Source organism: Ursus arctos, unplaced genomic scaffold (assembly GCF_023065955.2).
Source record: "Ursus arctos isolate Adak ecotype North America unplaced genomic scaffold, UrsArc2.0 scaffold_29, whole genome shotgun sequence".
Lineage (NCBI taxonomy): Eukaryota > Metazoa > Chordata > Mammalia > Carnivora > Ursidae > Ursus > Ursus arctos.
Genome location: NW_026622974.1, coordinates 20885548 through 20903111, shown reverse-complemented (window position 1 = coordinate 20903111; position 17564 = coordinate 20885548). Strand labels below are relative to the sequence as shown.

Sequence of the window (17564 nt, the reverse complement as noted above, 5' to 3'; positions counted from 1 at the left end):
AGTATGCCCTCTAATTACACTTTTGTCTTTTGACTGTTACCATTCTGATAATTTAGTCACTACATTTCCACTATCATTTCAGCTTCTTGAAATTAATTGAAAATATTTGCTTAAAAAAAATATTTGCTCACTGTTTCCTCCCTTCTCATTCTCTTTGTGAGTTAACACTTTTATTTTTTCATTACTTCCTTTTTGAGGCTTTGGGAGGAAGAAGGGATGATATCTCAGTTAAGTCCAAATATTTAATCAGATACATCACTATAGAAAACTCTGTTCTTGTAAGTTGGACAACTTAGATGAAATGGATAAATTCATAGAAAAATACTAGTTGATGAATTGATTCAATAATACATATAAAATCAGAATAGTTCTACAAGCTCTAAAATAATTGAATAGTTTTAAAAATCTATTTCCACAAAGAAAACCACTGGAAATATATTGTCTTTATCAAAGTTCTCCCAAATATTCAATAAAGATTGAAATTGAATACTATTTAAACTCCTTCAGAAAATAGAAAGGAGCATTAATTAATTGATTATATAGGCTAGGATAGCCATATTTGAGTTATTTTATCTCAGCACATTGAAGATATGATTCTTATTGGCATCATTAAATTTACTGGTATTTTCTTCTCTTGTGGCTGATCTGCTGATAATCTCACCCACTGATTATTTTATTAGTAATCTAGTCATAATTTTTATAATCTTAAAATTACTAGCAGTTAAATTACACTGGTAAGGTTGAAAGATTTGGAACATTCTGCAAGGCTTCCTAGCTTTTTCCTTTTTTTCCAGAGTTACATATATCTAAACAGGTTTGCACATCAGGAAGATTTCAGCTTGTGAACCAGCTCTACTTTACAATTTAGTTGTAAGTTGCATAGCTTACATAATAGTTTCTGGGAAGTCATGCCTCACAAACACTAGATTTCAGGTTTGTTAACCATAAGCAATTCTAAAACAGAACTATTTGCCAGGATACTGTGGATAAATATTATCTACACAACAAATTGTATTGGTCACTTTACTAGGAGGTTTAGTTATGTTTAAAAGAAACTATATCCAATCTCTTATGTTGTTTCATTACCTGTGAATACTACACCATTGATAAAAAAAAAAAAAATCACAGTTTCTCAGTTCAGCATAATTAGTTCCTTTCTCTCCACAATTCTGGGATATCTTTTTGTTTGTTTGTTTGTTTGTTTACAGTTTGTTTCCAAATCTCTCATTCCCTAATTCTCTGTTTACCAATTTTATTAACCTTTTTCTATAGATACCTCAACATATTTATCATAGATATTTTACAATCTTTATATAATTCTAAGTCTGAGTCATCTGTTTTTACTCTTTCCTTTTGAATACAGGTCACATTCTTTTGCTTTCTTGCAATGTCATTTTTTATTGTATTACAGATATTATATCTAACAGAGTGCAAAATAGCTAAATTATATATGTATATGTATGCATACCTATATCTATACTGACACCCTCCCACCCCCACATAAACACACTCCCTTCCTTTTTATCAGATGGCTAGGGTTAGGTATTAATGATTTTTCTATTATAAATATTTTAAGGGGCACCTGGGTGGCTCAGTTGTTAAGGGGCACCTGGGTGGCTCAGGGTCCTGGGATCAAGCCCCACATCGGGCTCCCTGCTCTGCTGGGAACCCACTTCTTCCTCTCCCACTTCCCCCGCTTGTGTTCCCTTTCTCACTGGCTGTCTCTCTCTCTGTCAAATAAATAAATAAAAATCTAAAAAAAATAAAAATAAATATTTTTTGAAATGTATATATCTTTTGAAATGTATATAAAGAGTAAAAGTGCTTTTAATACAAAATTTATTATTTTTGTATCTATTAAATCATCTTCATAATCATTAATTGGAAATTTATTTGATAAATTTAATTATTTAAAAAAATACACTGGCCTGGAAGATGTGTCTTATTTTGATTTCTCAGTTCATTTTGTAAAATAAGAAGATTGGGGGCGCCTGGGTGGCACAGCAGTTAAGCGTCTGCCTTCGGCTCAGGGCGTGATCCTGGCGTTATGGGATCGAGCCCCACATCAGGCTCTTCTGCTATGAGCCTGCTTCTTCCTCTCCCACTCCCCCTGCTTGTGTTCCCTCTCTCACTGGCTGTCTCTCTCTCTGTCAAATAAATAAATAAAATCTTTAAAAAAATAAAATAAAATAAGATTGGGTCTTATTCTACTTTATGTCTTTTTCAAATTTAGTATTCTATACATATAGAAGCTTATTTGGTGGTAGATATTGTCAAATAGATCTTACCAAGTAATTTGACAACTATCTTTAATAATTTAATGTAAATTTAAGTTTCTGAAAGATTATTTAATTTTCCATCTCTTTGAAAGGATCTGAAGATGGAAATTATGAAGTGGCTATTGATGCCTACTTCTTTCTGCAAACTATACTGAAGGCGCAGTCTATGTGAACACATCTCAAGACCTTCATTATGTACGTTGGTTCCTATGTGAAGGAACAGTAGAGGTAAGATACATTTATGTAGTAGTTCCTGATTTATCTCTTTAACTCATAATTTTCTGATTTGAAAAAAAAACCTAAAATTGTTAAAGTTGCATATTCAGGTTCAAGATGTGTGTAGCTTAAATATAACCTCAGAAACAAATTCTCAACAATCTACTTGGAAATCTTTCATCTTTTTTTTTCTTATATTTATAAAATAGACAGGTAATAAAAAGTTCTTTCATTTTATCTCTCGTCTTTTTGTGTTCTATTCATGTTACAATTTGCTGACCAATTAAGGCCTCTTGAACACAGTTGTGAGTATGTTACCCTTTTGTTTAAAGATCATAAAGCATTTCCATTGCCTTTTGGAATATATGTAAATTTCTAGAAGATATCTAATCTCTAGGCAGTTTTACCACAATTACAATTATGGGGCCTACGGAAAGAAGACAAAGAGTGACCCTCGTTTACCTCATCTTGCACCCATCTTATACAAATTAGGTAATACTATCAAACAAATAACAATAAGAAATAAAAATTTTATGATCTGAATTTTAAACAAATAAAGAACATTTTGTTGAAGAGATTGAGGAGTTTTCCAAAAAGTTTAGAAAATTAACAGAATATTTATAATCTCCCTTGTGTGGATACAACCTTAATTTGGTTATTTTATAGAAACAAAAACCATATTCTAACTTTATGCTTTATATATTTCATATAAAATTTTCAGTAAAGCCATTTCATTATGAATAAATCCATGAACACCGAGCTAACATTATAAAAAATAATACAAGTCACTGTTTACTTCAAAAAGAACCAGCTGGAGAGGCATTACAAATATAGGCAAATAGACTTTAAGTTTCTCAGAACTTTCAATTTCACTTAAGCCCTCAACTATATACATATTGTTAAAATTCATAAACATTGGTATTAAGCTTAATACATTTAGCCATTCACAGATACACGACTATGCACATAGATAATTAAAGTTTTTATCTTTAAGATATATTTAATCAGCCTATAAAAGAACGTTACATATAATATTAAATTTACTAATTAAGAAATTCTCAGCAAAAAAGCAAGCAAATCATATTTATCTTGGATACATATTTCTATTTCTCTGTATTCTTTTAAAATAATTGCCAACTTTCTTTTTTTTAATTTTATGTCTTTATTTGAGAGAGAGAGGAGAGATAGAGAGAGAGAATGAGTGGGGGGAGGGGCAGAGGGAGAAGCAGACTCCCTGCTGAGCAGGGAACTAGCGGCAGGGCTAGATCCCAGGACCCTGGGATCATGACCTGAGAGGAAGGCAGATGCTTAACTGACTAAGCCAGCCAGGTGCCGCTAATTACCAGCTTTAAATAAAGTAACTAATATTTGCTTTTTTAGACTCAAGAAAAAACACAAAGACAGCAATCCAATAACTGTTAGTTATTTTATTTTTTCATGATCACACATTTTATATCACTTTGACAACTTTTATGTTAGGCAAAATAAACATAAGTATACATATATAAACATAAATATACATCACCTAACATTTGCATGTCCTAGTTTTCATTCTGTAAGGAAAAGAGATAATTTAAAATTATATTTAGAGATTAATATATTTGTATATTTTTCTTATTCGAAAGTTGTGCAGGTATCCGATAATAATTTCTTAATTCAATTTAATGTCTGTGCAAGGTTGTGATGTTAACCAAAGATTTGGAAATTGCAATTTACACCGTCAAGTTAAGTCCTTTTGATTTGTAGTATCATCAGGAAAACATATCAGTACATAAACATAGTAGAATCAATAAGAATTCACAAGATTAAAACCCTTTTAAATGATATCCATTATTAAAATTTCAATTATTTCAATTTGACATTTTTGTGATCATAAACAATCTAAGGAAACAATGATATAATTCTTTAAAAGTTATATTAAATCATTCTAATTTGCCTGAACATTCATTTATTTGTTGGGAAATTACATAAGCTCTTTTTAATGTAAGTAAACCTCAATGTTCCTATATTTAAAAAAGCGACTTTTGACTTTATGCCAGAAATCTAAGGCATAATTTTCTTTTCATCTAAAAGACTAATTATATTACACACACAGGTACACATTTTCTGCATTAAATTTTTGGCAAAGGGAAAATGTATAAATAAAGCACAGTTAATCATTGTCCTTTTCCTTTCATTTTTGACTGTTTATCTGAATAGTCCTAAAATGTACATATATTGATAGAAAATGTATTTATGATAAATTAATTTTAAAAATTTCCCAACCAAAAAAGAAAGAAATAGCAAAATGAAGAAACAACGGGGATCTAGCTTCAGGCAAATACATGACTATAAAGGTTAATTATCTTCTATCTTCAAAGAGCAGAAGAGGCTTAAATGCAGAAAAGCTCATTTTCACACACATACACATACATACAACTTATTATAGATAGTTTGAACACTCTTGAAAGTGTACTATTCTTATCTACCCAATAAACTCTATCTCCCCATTCTGGTCTCAGGTATCCAATTCTTTGGTGCATCTGGGACAACAACCTAGTGACCTGGTAACAGCTTAACAATAACTCACATCCTTGATAATTCCACACAGCCATATAATTAAAAATCTAGTGCTTATTAATCCCAGAAGCATGAAAATGAAAGAGGGGTTCTTGTGCATTAAACAGAGTAATCTCTCTATTAGACACATGGGATGGAAAGTCTCCTCATGAGAGTCTTTCTCTTTTTGTTCTAATGTATCTGTCAAATGAACAATCTTGTTCACGTCAAAATTTCCCTAGTGGCCACTCTAATTTCAGATTGTCCTTTGAGAAATTATAGCAATTAGAGAGATATGTACCTGCCATAACAACACGAAGGGAGGAATGTGTGGTGTTGAAGCCTATGAGAGAAGACCCCATGAAAACTTACGTAGGTGCCTGTGTAATGTCATGTGGCCAAAACCTACCAAAGAGCAGTCAGTCCAAACTGAGAGCTGGACAAAAGTGTTTACAAGATTTTGAAAAGGTGACGCAAGGAAAATACTGTTCAAGGAATGTAGATTACTGTGACTTTCTCAACTCATTTTTTATTTGGGTCTTCTGAATGATGAAATTGTGAGAGCCATGCTTGTCCTCTTCCAGTGGACATACTCTTTTAGACTCACCAGACAAGTGAGGAAGTGAGAGAAAATTCTTTTCTCTTTGGATCAAATTGGATCACATAATCAAAGGATTTCTAAAATGTTTTCTTATTCTTAGAAAAAAAAATAGTGTTTGGGAATTTGATGAAAATAAATTGGAGTTCAGAGCTGATACTATATCTATGTCACTGTCACAGCTGAGGAGAGAAGTGTCCAGTGGTCCCAGAGTAGTGCACTGTTTGTGGTCTAGGGGTGTGAACTTTGTAGTGAGGGCATTTTAATTGGATTTTGCAGAATTTTGTGTTTGTTCACAACTGATCCTCCAAAAGACTACCACACAATTCTGTTGATCAAGAGAAACTAATTCTTTTAGGTTTACCACAATAATGAGAAACAACACCTAAGAGAGGAAGTCTTACTAGTGTGTCAAATGAAGAATTTATGGAAAGATGTTTATATGCTCTAGAGCCTTAGTTGTAGGGGGTGGGTACTTGTAAGGAGTGTTTAGAGTTCATGAATAAAGCTTTGTCTGGTGGACAGAATATGAGAATGTTAAAGTGAGGTTGATGAGCAAGCTGTTATGCTTGGTAAATAACTTATTTTAGTTGGTTCACAGTCTTACTTTCCAAGAAAAGGTATTTCATGGAGCAAAGAGTAAGTTATTTTTTATATTTTTTTCTCAGTATTTTAAAATATAGTATGGGAAATTTGGTTCATTTCACTTCTCATCATCAAAAACTAAAATTCCAAAAGTATTCTTTCCTTCCTTTGTGTTAAAAAATGCCCTCTCTTCAGGTCTTTTTAAATGCAAACACTTTTGGAAGGAAAGCACATAAATATAAGTGAGTTCATTTTTTTTTTTTTACATGCTTGCTACAAAAAGGTTATGAGATTATATATTATTATGAGTTACTGGGGACAGAGGATGCTTTTAAAACATCGAGAAGACAGATGGACACTAAAAGTTGCAATAGGAAAGATCTTTACCAAATTTAACTCTTTCACTATTTTTTACTAGGTCCAAGCCAGTATAAATTTGGATTTTAATTCATCCAAATATATTTTTATTTAGATAGAAATATGATGAAGGCATTCTTAATGTTCCCCACCTTAACTGAATTTTAGATAGGCTTCTTACTAACTATAGATCCCGGACCTCCTTTTTCTTAGAGCATTTATTCAGAAAATTTGCAATTATAAATTATTTTTCTGTCTCTCTAAAGTATATGCAAATCTGCTTTCCGCCTCTTGCCAGTTTTAGGACCCAGGAACTGTCTTTCTCAAGCACCTGGGAACTATTTCTTTGAAATGTAAACATTGAAAGAGAGATGTAAATGTAAACATCCTGTGAGAGGGTAGGGGCCTAACTTCAGTGGGCACCAATTAGCAAACACAGAAGGCCTACTAACAAAGCAAAACCTTTGCAAACTCAAGAATAACTCAATGTGCTTTACTCATTTCATTGATCAGTCTCTCCCCTAATTTCCTCCAGTACTTCTCTAGCTAATGACAGCACTTAAAATCTTTCTTGTCTTGTTTCAGCAAAGTTGAGTTCCATCTCTCTCTTCTATTGCAATAGTCTTGAATAAAGTCTTTCTTGCTTGTTGAATTTCGTCTAGTGCAAATTTTACTTCGACAAATACTTTTCTAAGAATCCAGGTTTCTACATATTTTATAAAGAAGTCACTCACTCCTATGGGTGAAGTCTTTACAGATGTATTTAATTGACACGGCCCAAAAAATAGTAAATATGTCATATATTAAGTCTTACAGTTTCTCGCCTTTGGTATCTCTTTACTACGTGATTTTACTAATATAACATAGCAAATAATTTATACAAAAATATGATTTTCCATGAAATGATAGCATTATTTAGTCATTTGCTTATATATACAAAACATTTTTCTTGAAGTATGTTGTAAATATTCTTGTAGCTTAACTTCTATTCAGCCAAAGTTAGTTTTGTATGTAGTATTGTGTTACATACCTACATCAGTAATAATGAATTCCCATAAAATGATTTTCCAGTACTGTTGTACTTCTCTTCTCCTTGGGAAGAAAAGATTACCCATTGCCCAGATTTATGACTGTATTACATTTCCTTATCAAATAAATGTGCTTTAATTATCAAGAATAAAATAAAAGCTCATTCCATTTTTCATGCACATTTTTAATATTGGCTTTTTGTATTACAGATGTTAACAACTGTCAATATAATTATTAATTATAATATAATTATAAGTTAATATTGTAAGTTGATTATAATAATTATAATAATCAGTATAATAGTAATCACATAATAATGCATATAAGTGCTGAACTTCCCAAAGTAATTTCTGTTACTCTAATCTTGGGTATACATAAGTGGATTTCAATCTTTCTTTCTTTCTTTCTTTCTTTCTTTCTTTCTTTTTTTTTTTTTTCCAGAATCCATTGAAAATCTGATGAAAGTTAGAAACAGTTCCCTCATAATAACTTATGTGCACACAAACAGTGTTTTGCACAAAATTTCAGAGGATCATGGACTTATTGAAGTGATTTCTTGATTTTCCATATATTCAAAAATTGAGAAATCTTTCCCCTAAATGTGCATTGCAGATTCAGCTTTGTATGTACCCACAAATAAAATATACTGTCTTACAAGTTTTTCTGGGAGACCTGTTCTTATGCCAAAATTTAATTATAGAAACTAAAATTTTAGTAGAAGACTAGACTGTATGAACAGATGAGAAACACTGCTGAAATACCAAATGAAGTATTTTTCAATTGCAGCAATTACTTGTAATGGTTTTTAGAGATAGTAAATAATTACAGTGAGAAAAGTTAACTATCTTCAATATATACTAAAAGAGCCTTAACAAAGCTTTCAGTGTAATTTAGGTGTTCATATTACAATCTTTACACAAAGGATAGCATTTTTTTTATATATTATTTTGAGGAAAATTCATTAGACAAGTTTTCTTTTAGTTCTTTTAGGTTTTCTTAAATCCCAATAATAATTATTTTGAAAATAAAACAAAAAAGAAAAGTATATATTTATGTGGAGTAATAGTTGCCATAGTCTGAATTCTGCACTATTATTCCTTGTTGTTAAAACATTATTTTTTCCAAGATTTTTAAAGATTTTTTCTGTGTTATTTAGTAACCTAGATTTATAATAACTAAAAATACAGTAAGTCTTTAGCATATGACATTTTTCTCTTCATTATAAAGTAGCAAATTATGCATCCTTTTATATTTTTTAGTAGAAATTGAGAATTAAGAATACACAAGTCTTCACAGACTCTAGGCATTGAGTATGGTTAGCTGATCATGTTTAATTTTTTCCTTATGTTGTATTCAATCATCCCAGACTATACTGAAAAGATGCAAACAAACAAGCAAAAGGTATAGAAAACCATTATCTGGGAAGCATTGGTCTTTAGCAGTTTTCATGAGCCAAATGGATCAATCTATGTACTCCCGACTAGGCCCCTGAAACAAACATAACCAAGAACGAATATGGAGCAGGTGCTACAAGTGGAGACAATCAGTGAGTACAGAAGCTGCTGTCAGAGATATAGTGTCAAAGTCTGAATGACAAAAAGGGGATAACCACCAAAAATGGCCCTGTCCTAAGGGACCACACTTGACTGTGCGGCCTCCTTTTCTACTTTTTTGAAAACTCATATAGTTTCCCCTCTACAAGCAGAATGTACATACAGACAGGTTAACAGGACTATGCACGCTTAAAGTACAATGATAATATAAAATTTGACACCTAAAAAATGAATAATCCTATTAAAAATGGGCAGAAGACATGAATAGACGTTTTTCCAAAGATGGCCAATGGACACATGGTGGCCAATGGACACATGGTGGCCAACAGACATATGAAAAGATGCTCAAACATCACTGATCATCACGGAAGTACAAGTCAAAACCACAATGAGATATCACCTCACACCTATCAGAATGGGTAAAATCAACAAGAAACAACAGGTGTTGGTGAGGATGTGGAGTAAGGGGAATCCTCTTACACTGTTGATGGGAATGCAAACTGGTGCAGCTACTGTGGAAAACAGTATGGAGGTTCCTCAAAAAGTTAAAAATAGAACTGTCCTACTATCCAGCAGTTGCACTACTAGGTATTTACCCAAAAAATAAAATTAAAAAAAAAAATACTAATTGAAAGGAATACACACACTCTAATGTTTATAGCAGCATTATCTACAATAGCCAAATTATTGAAAGAGCCCATATGCCCATCAACTGACTAATGGATAAAGGAAAAGTGGTATATTAATACAATGGAATCTTATTCAGCCATAAAAAGATAGAAATTTTGCCATTTGCGCAGACATGGATGGAGCTGAAAAGTTATGCTGAGCAAAATAAGTCAGAGAAAGAAAAATACCATATGATTTCACTCATATGTGGAATTTAAGAAACAAAACAAACAAGCAATAGGGAAAAAAAGAGAGAGAGAGAGGCAAACCTAAAAACAGATTCTTAAATATAGGGAACAAACTGATGGTTACCATAGGGAGGTGGATGGAGGGAATGGGTTATATACATAATGGAGATTAAGGAGGGCACTTCTCATCAGCACAGGGCGATAAAAGGAAGTGTTAAATTACTATATTATACACCGGAAACTAATATAACACTGCACGTTAACTAACCGGAATTAAAGTAAAAACTTAAAAAAAGAAAAAGAAAAAGAAAAAGAAAAAGAAAAAGAAAAAATTTGAAAAGCTTATTACAAGAAATGAAGAAAATGTGCGTGTGTGTGCACGCAAAGCACCAGAAGAATTGGATTGTAGAATGACTAATTAAATTGTATCGCTTTCATAATTAAATCAAATAAACTAAGAGGACTTCCAAAGTAAACAAGATAATGGAAGGCGTGCAAATTCAAACTTCCAATACAATCTTTACAAAACAGTACAGACGAACAAGGAGTAAAAACAAAATCATTAATCACTTGTGTTTATGTATATTCTACTTCTGGGTAATTTGAAGTTTTGGTGTTTTGTATGTTCTAGTCATGTTGAAGGAGGAGAATTTATGTATTGGATTTTCATATAAAGTATTAGAATAACTGGCAAATTTGGAATAAAATTTATTGGTTATAAATATAATATTATATCAAAATTAATTTCCTAACTTGATAATTTTACCAAAGTAATGAAAAGATAATATCCTTGTTTTTTATAAAAACTACACACTAACATAATTGGGTTGATAAAGTGCAATATAATCACAAATTTCAGAAAAAGCTAGTAATATGTGCATATTTGTATATATGTATACATATATTATTATATAATATATATGAAGAGAGAGAATAATGTAAGTTATAAAATCCTAATAATTATTTCTTCTTTTGTAAGTGCTAATTTAACTTTGTAAGCAAATTTTAACGGGACCTCTTTAATTTAAGAAGTTTTACAACAATACCCCCTGGATGTAGAAAACGATTACACATTCAAACAGTAAAGGATAAATATTTTTTTCTGGAGTACACTTAGACATACAAACAAATGTAGAAAAAACTGAGAGATTGAATTTATAATATTTTAGTTATCAGTTAAGGATAAACAGCATTTGAAAAAAAACAAAAACAAAAATGTATCTGTCCATGCAAAGAGATGTTCTCCTTCCCAGTGGGCTAAAAATTCTTAATTTACTGGAGCTCCAAATAGAAAAATGGAGAAAGAAATTCTCAGTTGACTCTTACCCAATGGAGACTGGATATCTATAAATCATTAATCTATCACCAAAGGATCAGACCATGAAACTAAATTTCTAATCATTGTAGCCACTGAAGGGAAATAATTTCTTGGTTATAAACCAACACCATAAAGGAACAACATTTTTGAGAGGAAAATGAAAAAAAAAAAAAACAAAACACTTGGGCATATTTGTGAAAGACCTCTAAAATAGTTAAAATGATATATGTTTTTTTAAACAGGTAAAATTATAACTTCTATGTAAATATGAAATAAAGATGTGTTAAAGATTTTTTGTATTTCATTTTTAATAAGGGATGCAGTAAAATGTTACAGTCAGTTCAAACATGAGTCCAAATAACTCACTGAAGGGGAAAAAAAAACTAGTGGTAAGGAAACAGTTTTTTCATAGATCTGGTTATCAGTAGAATGCTACTTTTACCATATCAGCTAACATATAAGCAATGTCTATAAAATTTTGATTCAAATTACATTAAAGGTATTTTAAAATAACTGAATAATGGATGTTGATTTATATAGCTTTTTACAATGTATATATTTCCATCATAAATAAACTGAATATGACTGTTTAAAATGATTTTGAAATAAATCAAAACTGAGTTTATTTTACCTTTGCTCAAGGAATATATAAATTTAATATATAAAGGAAAGCATGAACTTCAAACTGAAATGACTGTAATATTGTATTGTGATGGAAATCTACAAAATTCTTTTATTTTAAATTTTTTTATAGATGTGTGCAAATGAATGCAGTTGTTTGACTAAGGAAGACAATAATGGATATTGGTGTCTATGTATTCCATCTTGGCATTATACCCCTAGGTCTATCCATGTTGTTACAAATGGCAAGATTTCATTCTTTTTTATGGTTGAGTAATATATATATATATATATATATATGATATTAAATTTAAGGATTACTTTATGATGAAAGAAACTAACAACAACAGTGATAATAGAGTCAACAGATAGTTGCTAATCATATATATATATTGCACCAATTTGCATCTCCACCAGTAGTACCTGAGGCTTTATTTTTCTCCACATCCTTGCCAATACTAGTTATTTCTTTTGTTTTTGCTTTTAGCCTCCTGGACTATTTTATAGTAATTAATAATAATATTTTTTGTTTAAAATGATTGGCATTTATATCTCCAACATATGCATATATAGTTAGTATATATTATTTATATAATGTATATTCTATTATGTGTATCAACACTAGCACAAAAAAAGAGGGGAATAGAAAATACCTATAGTAATAATTTTCCTATATCGCACTAGAATTAAATTAGTATCTGTGGTAGATCTGATATGTTAAGGTGTGTATGATAAACTTCAGAGCAACTATTAAGAAAATAACTCAACTAATGTAGTAGAAATAGAATTATAGATACTAAAAATTTGCCCTACAAAATATTTACTTAATACAAAAGTAAGTAGTATCAGAAAAATATATATAAAAAAAACATGAGATATATGGATAACAAAAATGAGAATGACAGGCATAAATCCAACTATATTAATAATAACATTAAAATAAAATGGATTAAAAATCCAATCAAAGGCAAAGATTTTCAGGCTAGATAATTTCTGCATGTAGACAGTATATACCATCAATTGGACACAGACTGTACACTTAAATGTACAAATGGGTTGAAAGTAAAAGGTTAGAAAAAGATACCATGCAATCAACAACCATAGAAACCTGGAGTATCTCTATTAATATCAGACAAAACAGACTTTAAAAGAAAAAATGTTTAATTGAGAAAACAAACAACATTTTAAAAATGACAAAGGAATCATGAGAAGATGTAGCAATTAAAAAAGATATGCACTTCATAGCAGAAACTCAAAATATATAAAACAAAACCTGACAGAATTAAAGAAATGGACAATTCAACAATAGTAATTGGAAACTCCAATTACAGTGGACACTCCACTGTCAGTAGTGTATATAACATTTGGTAGATGAACAAAAATGTAAAAAAAAAATTGAAGAACATTATAAATCTACTAGAACTGGCAGATATCTCTACAACACTCCACTCAACAACAGCAGAATGGCATTCTTCTCTAATGCACATTGAACATTTGCCAAGATAGACCATATGTTAATACAAGTTGCAATATATTTAACAGGATTACAATAATAAAAAAATATATTTTCTGACCACAATGGATTGAAATTTGGATCCAACAACAAGCAATTCAGTAATTTACAAACATAAGAAAATTAAATAACACACTCCACATAAATCAATGAATCAAAAAGAAAGTACAAGGGACATTAGAAAATCATTTGAGATTAATTAAAATAAAGATATGGCATACCAAAATTCATGGGATGTAGGCAATGCAGCATTTAGAATAAAAATTATAGCTGTAATGCCTATGTTAAAAACAAAGAAGATCTTAATCAATATCCTAAACTTCTACCTTAACATAATGGAAAAGGAAAAAAATTAAATCTAAAGCAAGCCAAAGGAGGAAAATCACAAACTGTGGAGTGAAATTAATTAAATAGAGTATAGGAAAAAAGAGAAAAAAATAGATGTTCTGAACACATTAAAATGTAATCCATGGATTTAGACATTATACCTTAATTTGGCCAAGATACCAATTTATCAAGTTAATACTATAACAGTAATGTTGCTTATTATTTTAGAAACTAGTCAACAAGTTCAAAAAACTATACAAAATAATAATTTGTAATAGCTGACTCATGTTTGAAAAGGAAGAGTTATTGGGTGAAACTCCATATACCATCTGCTATGATAACTATAAAATCTGTATGGTAAAAACTGTAAAAACTGTAAAGACAAACTGGGCCAACAGAGAGCTTTGAGAACAACTCATGTACATAGAAAATCTTGATATACAAGAAATTTGCCCATAATTTAATGGGAATACACCAGATTCTTTAGTAGAAGGGATTGGGGGAAATGGTTCACTATGAGACCATAAATAAAACTGGACTACAGCCTTACACTTTATGTAGAAGCAAACTCTGAATATGTTCAGAAACCTAAATTAAAAGGCAAAATTGTGATGTAACTGAAAGAAATGCAGGAAGATATTTTTGCGGTTTTGGGATGGAAAACTTGTAAAATGAAACTCACAAGACACAATTTTTTTTAAAATTTTATTTATTTATTTGACAGAGAGAGACAGCGAGAGAGGGAACACAAGCAAGGGGAGTGTGAGAGGGAGAAGCAGGCTTCCCACCCCGATCAGGGAGCTGAAGCGGGGAGCCTGAAGCTGGGCTAGATCTCAGGACCCTGGGATCATGACCTGAGCAAAGGCAGATGCTTAAGGGCTGAGCCACCCAGGCACCCCACAAGATACAACTTTTAAAGCAAAACAACCATAGCACTGTAGCAATGGTAGTCCTGTAATGATATTAAATTTAAGGATTACTTTATGATGAAAGAAACTAACAACAACAGTGATAATAGAGTCAACAGATAGTTGCTAATCATAAATATTTTTCTATTGAAATGTATTCTATTTAAATGCAGCTTATAGGGCATAATTGAAATGAAGTATTTTACACAGGTTTGCGTATTACCACATTTTTGCCCTAAAATGTTCAAAAACATTTTTTGGGAATTTGGAAAACCTTAATGGGAGGAAAAAATTTCATCAGCTATTTTGTCACTCTGGACTTAGTATAGTTTTTGTAATTATGGGGTAGTAACTTTGCAACACCAGGCCTGAACTGTGACGTGTTCATAGCTTCAACCCATTTATGAAGCTTAAATCTATGCCCAAGTCACCAATCCCTACTATCAGAAATATCATATCAAAACGAAATCTATTCATTAGTATATTTATTAAACATTTGAGTACTCCCTAATTGGAAAACACTGGGCAGATGTGAAAATGATATCTGATACCTTACCCCAGGTATCCATAGAGAAATTAATGGTCTCCTCAGAACACACCTCATGGTTACTCTGTATCATTTAGAAAGTAAATATCTTTTTATATTACTAAAATAACTATTATTTCCACTTTCTAAACATACAAGTAGTTTGTGTTATAGCAATGAATTTTCTGGCTTTCTTTCTGGGACCTTTAAAATAAACCTGTTTCTTTTATGAGCTATTTTAAAAAATTTCACATTTTCCATGAAATACTAAATATAACCAAAACACTATTTTTCAGTTATAAGCAAAAGTTCTATTTTAAAGTGTAAAATCTAAAAGTCCATGATAAAATCAAGTAAAGCTGCAAAACCTATTTCTGTAGAGTCAGGAGGCTTATATAATAAATACAGCTTTATGTGAATTTGCCACAGAAATATATTTTGATTATGGTTTTCTTAAATTACTTCTGAACCAGGAAGTCTGATGATTATTAATTTCTAAGATTATTTTAATTTTTGCCATGATACGGATGATTTTTTTAATTAAGAAGTTGAAGGTCTTATTTTGTGTTTATTTATTTCGAGATTATTTATTTTAGAGAGGGAGCACACACACACATGCACACAAGTGTGATGGGGGGAGGGACAGAGGGAGAGAATCTACAAGTGGCTTCCCCCTGAGACTGTAGTCCATAGGGGGCCGGATCTGAGGAACCATGAGATCATGACTTGAGCAGAAACCAAAAGTCAGATGCTGAGCTGATGCCACCCAGGCCTATTTTTAATTTTGGATGTGTCATGCAAACTTTTCTGAGTCCCATGCAAAAGTTTTGTTACATTTTACTTTCAGGAAAAAAAAAAAAAAAGAGAAAGAAAAAAAGAAAGGAAAGTGAACTGCATATCAATATGGCTTATTGTGTGTCCCTATGTATGTGTATTAATTTTCTGTTTTTGGTTATTCTTGCTACTACTAAACACTTCTCTAGTGACTGGATCCTTTTGTGTATTGCACTTACATATCTATCATCTATCTATCTATCTATCTATCTATCTATCTATCTATCTATCTTTTTCCCCCCTTAACATTGTTCCCTGGAAAAGGAAATAACCTTGCTTCTTGAAGCTTTATAGTAAAATGATATAAACACCATTAATTCATTAAGCAATTCTAAAGTAGATACCATTGTAATTTCTATATCCATGCCAAAAGTTAATTATAATAAACTTCATTAAAGGAAGCACTTTTGTATAATTAAGTTTCAACTACAGTATGAGTTGAAACTTAGCTAATGTATACATAATTATCTCCCATGTATCTTTTTTCTTTTGGTGCAAACCAATGCATATGTTATGATATAAAGTCAAAGTTTGACTATATTATAGCTTCAGGCTCTATGATTTTCATGCTTTAATTTCATATGTCAAACAATAAAAAATGTATGCATGCTATATGATTTTGTGCTACCTGGGCCAGATTTTTTATTTTAATTCATTATATTTAAATAGCTTTTTATAGGTCTAACCTTTTTGCATTACTTTTCAAATTATCTCCTAAGACGTGGAATTTCATGAAGCTGTTTATTCAAAACCTTTAAGATGACCTTTCTCTTGAGCATAATTCAATTTTAAAATACATGTGATGATTATATCGTCAAATAATATTAATGGAGCATCTACTATATGTCAGGCATATGGATCATAATCTTAGGATTTAGGGTAATAGGTAGAGTGATATCCTTAATTGCATCTCTTGCGAGAATATTTTTCCATTAAAAAACTAAATGATGAAAAAATTTAAATCACAATATTTATATATGAGATCATATTTTCAACTGACGTGTTTTTGCTTTGTTCTTTCAATCTTGTCTCAAACTTAAGTACAATTCAAATTTGCTTATTTAATAATAAAGTTGGCACATTTGATAATAAAGTTAGTAATACATTGATGAAGTCTTTTAGTCCAATTTATTTTCTCAAAATAAAAGTTCTATGAAATTATAAGAACATTTTAAAATTCTAAATAATATATGTAGATCCCTATAATTTTCTTGACTTTCTTTTCTAACAAAATCGATGTATTTGTCACTGAAAAGCTTTCAATTTAATAGCAATTTATCGTAGCACTAGATATCCATATGTGCGTATATACCAGCATTTACATGCATATTATTAATTGGAATGACAAAATGCTCCACAGACTTGTACTTGTTTGGGTGAGTGCTTTAGTAAGCTGGAGAAATTTATTTAGGTCAATGATTTTCAAAGAGATGGTCTTGCATTCTGGGGACATTTTGGATTCTAGGGTCATTCTAATACTCAGTATAATTGGTTGAAACAGCTGG

At 30.9% G+C, this 17564-nt stretch overlaps 1 protein-coding gene across 1 annotated transcript in view; it reads left to right on the top strand.

Moving 5' to 3' along the window:
- The window catches only part of EYS (eyes shut homolog), a 1472707-nt gene that overhangs the window by 129421 nt on the left and 1325722 nt on the right, over positions 1 to 17564 (top strand). The window contains 3 exon segments of the mRNA XM_044387239.3: positions 2372 to 2416; positions 2419 to 2507; positions 12085 to 12173. Of these exon segments, the coding sequence (XP_044243174.2) occupies positions 2372 to 2416; positions 2419 to 2507; positions 12085 to 12173 (223 nt within the window).